Genomic DNA, 8,878 nt, shown 5'->3' on the forward strand with positions numbered 1-8,878 from the left:
AATATGGATATGAAAAGAGCAGTGATAACAGTTATAGAATAATTGAACTTCTACTACAAAACAACATAATATTACTCAATTCTGTCTTAAAAAAAAAACTCCTAAACTAAATAGACCTTATAATAGCTAGAAATAGCTCCAGAACCTGACTAAATATAGCTAATGAGATAATGAGAGGCTCTTTAGAAGAAATTAGCCCATTTCTAACCAAGCTGTTCAATGATATTTTAACAACTGATACCATCTTAAAACAATGGAGCAAATCACATATTTGTTACTTTTTATTCATTGAAAACAGTCTGTACACCCGAACTCGGTGTTACATCCAAAGTCGCTATAGCCACATGAATTTTATACTAAAGTATGCTTTAAATTCAGGGGACTTAGATTTAATGTTGCTATAGGCAAATGGTTGCTACATGTAAATGAAATCCACTGTATATATAATATATAACATAGGCAACTATAGACCAATAAGCCTCATTTCAAATTATTATTCCAAGGCTTTTGACAGCCATAAATTTATTTGGCTGGGTATACAAGAACAAGGAGTAGATGTGGCCTATATACAAAATAATGAAATCTGTCTACAAAGGATCCAAAAGTTGCATTAAATTAGAAACAAAATGAGATTCATTTCCTATAAACAGAGGTGTTAAGACAAGGAGATCCACTCTCTCCTAAACTGTTTACAGTTTATAACATTCCATTAATGTGATCTGCATTAATAGAATGTTATGGACTTTGTTTACAATTCTAGTGGACTTTGATATTGATTTGAAATCTAAATAATCCTAGTGTTTCTAAAACTTTTTACATTTCATAGTTATTTTGCGCTCTTAATGGGTTATTGCCAATGTTATTTATTTGAGTGCACTGATATTTCATCCCTGTTGCAAAAGTATTAAACTTATCTGGTATCTCTTCTTTGTCTATACCTTTTTTGTAGAACTATTCCAGAAACAACACTGATAGATATATTTTTATATAAAATTTTACAGAATGACGAGAATCATGAAATATAGTTTTACCACTGGGTATGCAATTAATTATCCAATAGCTAGAACATGTGAAAAAGCATTAGGATTCTTAATATGACTATTTTAGGTCAAATAAAATATGTATTTGTTTCAGATGGCAGTAGAGAAGAAATTAATCAAAGTGCTCAGCAAGGTGTTGTTACATCACTCACTTGTCGAACAATACGAATTGGTTCATATAGGTATACACCAAAGGAAAAGGTATGTAATATGATTTCTCCATGTCATCAATTTCTATCCCTTTTTTAATCAGTTTAAGTACATGTGTAATATAACGCATACTCAGTGAAGAGGTCAAGTCAGTTTGCTCTTTTGTGATGAATTAAGCATGATGATATTCAGAAATGACAATAGTCTGTCTGTCTTATAGTTAAAATGGACAAAAATGTTGCATTGGGAAAGCTAAGTGTCCATTACTAATATTTCCATTTTTCAATCTCTGGCAGTTATATGTACGATTAATTTTTTTATTTGAATATGTTTAACCTCCTGCGGCCCGTTTTCCAAGTGAGTACATCCGAGGAAGACCCAGTGTCCTAATATTAGAACAAATTAATTAAGTCCTAAATGCCCAGACCAAAAATTGTTCATATCTTGGTAACCACAACAGATATAGGTGTAATATTTTAGGGATACTTTAATATTGATTTAGGCTTGCCCGACAGAATAAAAAGACTCCAAAATATTTTGTTCTATATTTATCACATTGGGATGCTACATATAACCTGAAGTCCCATAGAAAATGGAAATTTAAACACCTGATATAACAAATAATTCAATTCCCAATAAGTACATCCTTATTACTGGGTATCCAATACATGCCATAATCAAGGACAAGCCTATGAAAACTTAACTCGCCATTTGTTATTAGCAGACTCTTTCCTGTTTTATAAATGGCTGTTTGATTCGTTTTATCTACGAACATATCTATTAGCTCATCATTAAAGTATTGAGTAAAATTGTCTAATTTTGAAAAATTTGTTCTGTCTTGTATCGAGTACGATGGCTCAGAAAGCATAGGAAAGTTTTTTGTGAAATTCTTTACAGCCCATGTAAACTGATTATCTGAATTATTGCCACCGCGAGCACTAGTAATTTGCGGAGTGCTCTCACATCTTCTGCTGTAATGTGCATGACCACGGGCTCGCATGCGCGATCGATCTCGTCCTCGACTACTTTTCAGAATTGGTGGTGGGCTCTTAGACTCTTTCTTTCTGAGCTAATACTGGTTTCGCTTGCATCATTCCTATCTGGAACGTACTCATTGCCAGTATCCTCTCCTGTAAAAGGATCTCCCTCGTCGGTCTTCGAAATCTGATTGATGTAGTATCTCTAATATTTGACTATCTGTGAAAGGGAAAACTGTGTCAGCACAATCGCGTAGACTAACTAGAAGGAAGATATTTAAAGGTATAAATGCCCGCCGTACTAGTATTAACATTGTGCTAGTATTAGTAAAAAAAAAAATAATCACCAAAAAAGCATATTTATATTGACAAAATTACGATAAAATAATAGTGTTTATATAAATTGCATCCCTTTGTCCCGATAAAAAAACAAAATCTCGTAAATATAACACAAAGATCTTATATATAAGATATAAGAAAAATCTCTTATTAGAGATAAGCTCGCCTTTGTACATTATGTTTATAATGAATTGTAATTACCAGTATGTTTTGTGTACAATAAAGAATAAAGAAAGAATAAAGATTTAAAAGATATAAATGAATTAAACAAACCTTTTATCGTTGTACTTGCCATCGCTTCGACTTAGAATGACAGAAGAACAAAAAAAAATTCTCTGTCCATTGAAAGCAGTGCACTGCCACAATGCCAAATATATTATTTACAAACTAAACGACATCGAATACACAACGTGGCACGTAATTCAAACGCGGCAGATGACGGAAAATATTTTGTTCTAGTATTAGTACAGTGGGTGTTGACCCCAAATTGCTATTTTAAAAATTGGTCGTTTACAACAATGTGATTTTGTTCTAGTAATAGGACTTCTGACCTCAGGAGGTTAAAGCAATAATTTGAAATTCAGGTCAATGTTGTGTTGTATAATAACTATCTAAACAACTTTATTGTAAATGAACACTGCATACTGATCTGTATGTAAAAATATTTGTAACTGTGTGTGTAATAGTTTTTGATAATAAATATTTATTTCAGGTATACATATCATCAAAAGGTGTTAAAATTGTTGCACCCTCTTTAAAGAATGAATCCAAAGATGTAGCACTTCAAATACAATTAAAAGAAGTTGTTAGAATATTAGTACATTTTGGAAAAGGATTACCAGTGATTTTTTTATATACAATGAGCAAATGTGGAATTTATATAAGAAAAGCATTAGATATGACTGAAGACTCTGGTTTGTATACCTTAATACAGTTTTCTCTTTTTTATACTTATTTATTTCTTTAAAGTAAAGAATAATTAGTTATAAAGAAAATATTTACCATAATATATTAATTAATGTTATTCTAAAATCTAAACCAATATTGTTTGTTGTGCTTTGTTAACTTGAGATCTATCCTGTAAAGATATTGTGACAAGGAAATAATTAAATAAATCTTGTTTAGGTCCCTATTATAATCCAATGTCAAAAATTGATCCTTATAAAAGGATAACATTATTACCTGAATCAATATCGGAAGAAGCTAAGGCAACATTTAAAACATTGTTTGGTAAACTGATGGACGAACTGAATGCTCGGGAGGCTAACGATATATTAGTAAGGACATGCCCCAAAGAGAGTAATAATGTCACAAAAATGACTACTAGATCACTAAGTGCTTCCAGCGCTTCTGGAGCGAAAAGGTATTTATACTTGAATATATTTTCATGACATTTTAATGTGAGCTGTATTATCTTGTAACTTAAATTTTTCTTATTTTTAGTTCGAACCCAGCTGAGATAAGACAAATACTAATTTATCCACCAGGAAAAGGTGGTATACCCATAAATACTGAGGATTACATGTGCTTGGCACAAGACCAGTTTCTAAATGATGTTATAATTGATTTTTACCTAAAATATTTAGTTCATGATGTGTTAACTCACAGTCAGAGAGAAAGCACTCATATCTTTAGCACATTTTTTTATAAAAGACTAACAACAAAACCTAGTAAAGTAAACAAAAGTTCTAATCCCCATGAATGGGATAACAGTTTGACTCCTGCACAGAAGCGGCATGCGCGTGTTAAGACGTGGACAAAGAATGTCAATATTTTCGATAAAGACTACATTGTAGTTCCTATTAATGAAAATTGCCACTGGTTTGTGGCAATAATTTGTTTTCCAAGTGTAGATGGATGTCGAAGTATGATTGACAATCGTACCGTAAGCCCTCAGGAAATTAAACGAAGAGGTAAGATATAAACAAATATATACATTTATACTATTGAAAGTTTTAAACAGATTACTGATCTGATAGTAAGTGATAATGTTACCTACAGATATGACAACATTATTTTTATGGGTATAATTACTATGTACTATCACTGCAGTGATTCAATATCACTTGCAAAATAGTCTTATGTAAATTTAGCTTACACTTTTATTTTTAATAAAAAAGGCTTCGGGTTCGTTTCTCAACTGGGTCAATACAGGTCTATGTTATCCTCACCCCTGGTGATAGTAAAAGTTGCTATAACTAACACTTTATAAACACTATGTTCAGTTTTGCCTACAGTTGTTATGGTTCAAATGTTACGTACTTGCCCTCCATCTTATAAAACTACTTGTCTATTATATTATAATAGAAAACAAACCGGACAGAATATATTGTCAGCAGTTGCTAACAATGTACTCTGCCAGGTGTCTATAGTATGTATGGGGAATAACTTTCTCACTACTAACAATCCCTTCCTTCTAATCTGCCTATTAGTATTAAATTGTAGGTTGTATTACACCTAATTGTAATATACTCTAGATATAGAGCACCCAGTTGTGCGACGCCTGAATATATATACTAAACCATTTATATTTTGTATAGTGTATAATTTAATATATATGTATAGTATATTTTATTTTTACAGAACGTAGATCGTCTATGCAAATAGGGAACACAACTATAACTCCACTTACAAAACAGGAGCAGCTTACATTAAATTGTGACTCTGATAATCTAAGTGAACGTGATGAAGCTGAAGCAGAGGTAATTTTTTAATAATAATCTATGTTAACATTACTTTTTTTTGTATGGTGGGCATAGAGAACAGTACTATAAATCTTTTTTCTACTTACTGATGTAATAAAATTGTAAGTAGACAATATTTGTATATGGGAGATATTTTAGGAAAGTTAATATGGAAAGTCTTAATAAGAGTAATAGAAGCCGAAACAATATTTTTTAGATACTGTATGCTGTTTTCACTATTGTTTTCTTGAAGGCTTACTTTGTTATTGCTCATCTCGAAGTAGCCTATTTTTTTTTTTTTTTTTTTTGAAGGAAGTTTACAGCTATAATAACTTAATAATAAAATACATATGACAACAGTAAGCTAATTAAAACTTGCTACATATAGTTAACGGAAATTGATTTATTTACAGTCTTGATAATTAATAAATGTGCAAACACAAGTTAAACATTGTTAAAATCACTGAATGAATAATTTATTATGATTTTTCTTATATAATTGCTGTAACTATTAAATATATTCATTTCATTATCCCGGGCAAAAAACTCTAAACTAACTAAAAAAATATTATTAATTTAAAAAAAACAAAAAATATTTATTTAAATTAATAATATTAATTTTGTTCTGAACTACAGTTTTATTTGAATCCAATTAAAAAAAATTCACGCAACCTGCATGTAATAATTAATTGCACTGTTGCACAAATGTATAGTCCATTTATTTTGGAAATTAGTTTATTCTACCCTGCTTGAGGGGACTTAGCGTAAAGATAGAATATCTGTTTGTGAAATTGCTATTTAATTATCTATCAAATAAATGTAAAACTTGAATGGAGAAAAGATTGTAATGATGACAAATATTTGTGTAATTTGTGTTATATGTAATGTGTAAAAATCTTGACTTCACAATAGTAGATTTTATTGTAACATTTTGGTACATCTTGAAACATTGCAGGACAGTGATTTAGATATGCAGTGTGATTCAGACGAGGAAGAAGCAGAAAAAAGTATAGTTGAAAAGAAACCTGAGATTCAACCTGTTGGAAAATCAGAACCCATTAAACAGTGAGATTTTACATTTTTATTTAAAATTAAAAATAATAAATTTATAAACAATTTCTTTAACTTAATATTGTAAATTCATTCTTTTTTTCAGGCCGTGTATATTAATATTTGATTCTTTGGCTGGAGCATCTAGGTCACGGGTGGTGGCCACATTACGTGACTATCTTACCTGTGAATACCAAGCCAAAGTAAGTTTGTGTTAATACGTGAACAAAATTATAAACTGGGAAATCTTTATTGTTAAAATTAAAGAATTTTACTAACAGTAGCTGTTATGGTCTTGAACATATAGCTTATTATTATTACATAAATCTCTATTAATGAAAAAAATATTCAGATTTAATTCAATATGTGCAAAGATTGTTCTTATCATAGAAATATTTTATTGACAATATTTACTTTGTAATAATTAGTCTATTTGTACCTATAATTAAAAAAAAATTCTTTATAAAATATAAATAGCTGTATAGTATTAAATTCGAAATATGATCATAGTAATTATATAGTATTAAATGTTGATTTAATTACAGGTATCTCAACACAAAGTCTTCAACAAAGATAATATGAAAGGCAGTTGTCCAAAAATTCCACAACAGAACAATTTCACAGATTGTGGTTTATATTTATTGCAATATGTTGAGCAGTTTTTTAAGGTAACAAATTTAACTTATTTGAAATTCTTTGATGGCGATAACAAAGTATTTTAAAAGTGGACTATATCGATAATTTATATTTTACTAAAGGGAATATATAAGAATAAAAAAAAGACTTGCCAATCTAATTTTGATTCTTTATTACACTGTAGGCAGATATTACATAGTAGATATTAGATAGTACATTTAGATCCTTAAGTTAAAATCAAGAGCTAGGTGCCAGACTTACCACGATTGCTACTGTTGGAAATCTATTCTACGATACATTATATTATTGAAATATATAATAAATATATCTTATTTACTTAAATATCTATAAATAATAGATGAACTTATACTATACGAGAGTGAGAAACTTGGACGCTATACCATGTGAGGTTCGAAAGAGAGAGAGGGCCAAAGGTTGCCCTAATAAAGAACAGTTATTATTATTTTAATTTGCCAGTATTAAAAAATTGCATTATAATCTGTAATTTTATAATTCTGTGTTAGTTATTATGATGATTTTGTGTATGCATATGTTAAATGGCATATAATTTTTTTTCAGGATCCCATCATAGATTACTCGTTGCCTATTAAACAGTTAGCAAACTGGTTTGATGAGATTGTTGTCACGCGGAAACGAGAGGAAATTTCAAATTTATTGAAATTATTGATGAATAAATATAATCCAGATTCACATTTGACTTTACCAGACATAACATTCCCTACATTAAATGGTATTTTGTCATAGTCTTGAATTTTTTATTACACAAATATAGTATCTTAATTCAATTGCTTTATAATATTTTGTATTTTAGGTAAATTAATAGAAACTGAGGATCAACAAGAAGATGGCTCAGATGGTGATAAAGGTAATTCTAGTTCGAGCAAATTACTTAAGTCAGATAGCAAAGAATCTGAAGGACCAACAACACTTACTTTTGTAAAGCAAATGTCATCGGGTGATATTCTGGTGAAAAGAAATTTTTCTGATTCTTCGGAAACTATACATTTAAGGAAAACAATTAGGCTTTCAAGTGATGCGGAAAATAGATCTATGGTCCAAATAAAACAGGATTTTATCAAGAAAGTTGATAATGAAAATCAAATACTAATACCTATAAAGCTTCATACTACTAGTGATGTTGTTAAAGACATTCAAAATACTTTAATAGTTAATAAGAATAATAAAACTTTGGGTGATAAAAAACATGGTGTACATAATCAAAATGTATCCAGTTTGAACTGTATTCGACAGAATGTAAGTGAAAGTGATAATAATTCATTCCTCAAAACGAGGAGAGTAAATAAATTTGAAGATGTTATGAATGAATCAAGTAAAAAGTTTAAAAGGAATGAGTGTTGAACTGCCTGTCCAAGTATGTACCATGTCTATTAAATTATTATTAATTAAATGAAAGTGTATAGTTATTTCATGGACTTGTAAATATTAGATATTTAAACATGTGTATTTACTATACTATTTTGTAATGTAAATTTAATTTGTGAATAGCTTGTTCTTTTGTTACTTTTTAGTTAATTACAAGTTATGATAAGTCGCTAGACAAAGAAATAAAATAAACTTATTAAACTTTTGGTCTTTGCATTGCATAGTCCATTAGTCCATGTTTAATTTAATCTTGAATGTAACATGTAATATCATTATGTCTCTTATTCCGCAATAATTTGTTTGCATTCTTCTCTTTCTTTATCTTATTCTATACCTATCAGCGTGTGGTCCCAGCATAGAATAGGCCACCCCTTCTCGTAGGTGTCGCAAGAGTCGACTAAGGGGGGGTGAGGGATGGGCAGCAGCGTCTTTCTTCAAATATCTCTAAAAGCCTAACTGCGGTTGCCAACCCGTCTCCCAAGCGTGGCAACTACTGGCAAAACTCTTTATGTTCAGCAGTTGACACTTAACGGCTGAAATAATAATAGTTTATATCTCTATCAAATAATAAATTATAAAACTTAAAATAGACGTAAAA

General features: G+C 29.9%; 1 protein-coding gene across 14 annotated transcripts in view; it reads left to right on the forward strand.

Moving 5' to 3' along the window:
* Positions 1-8,481, forward strand: part of LOC113511578 (uncharacterized) — a 32,762-nt gene extending 24,281 nt beyond the window's left edge. For all 14 annotated transcript variants that reach the window (XM_026895210.3, XM_026895214.3, XM_026895215.3 and 11 more), the window contains 10 exons: positions 1,135-1,241; positions 3,219-3,420; positions 3,632-3,869; positions 3,950-4,419; positions 5,090-5,208; positions 6,146-6,255; positions 6,347-6,443; positions 6,786-6,908; positions 7,456-7,627; positions 7,709-8,481. In XM_026895210.3, coding sequence (XP_026751011.2) covers positions 1,135-1,241; positions 3,219-3,420; positions 3,632-3,869; positions 3,950-4,419; positions 5,090-5,208; positions 6,146-6,255; positions 6,347-6,443; positions 6,786-6,908; positions 7,456-7,627; positions 7,709-8,256 — 2,186 coding nt within the window. In that variant the 3' untranslated portion in view covers positions 8,257-8,481. The remainder of the gene's footprint in view (positions 1-1,134; positions 1,242-3,218; positions 3,421-3,631; positions 3,870-3,949; positions 4,420-5,089; positions 5,209-6,145; positions 6,256-6,346; positions 6,444-6,785; positions 6,909-7,455; positions 7,628-7,708) is intronic.
* Positions 8,482-8,878: the final 397 nt, after the last annotated feature.

Source organism: Galleria mellonella, unplaced genomic scaffold, assembly GCF_026898425.1.
Source record: "Galleria mellonella isolate WM207_F2 unplaced genomic scaffold, CSIRO_AGI_GalMel_v1 utg117, whole genome shotgun sequence".
NCBI lineage: Eukaryota > Metazoa > Arthropoda > Insecta > Lepidoptera > Pyralidae > Galleria > Galleria mellonella.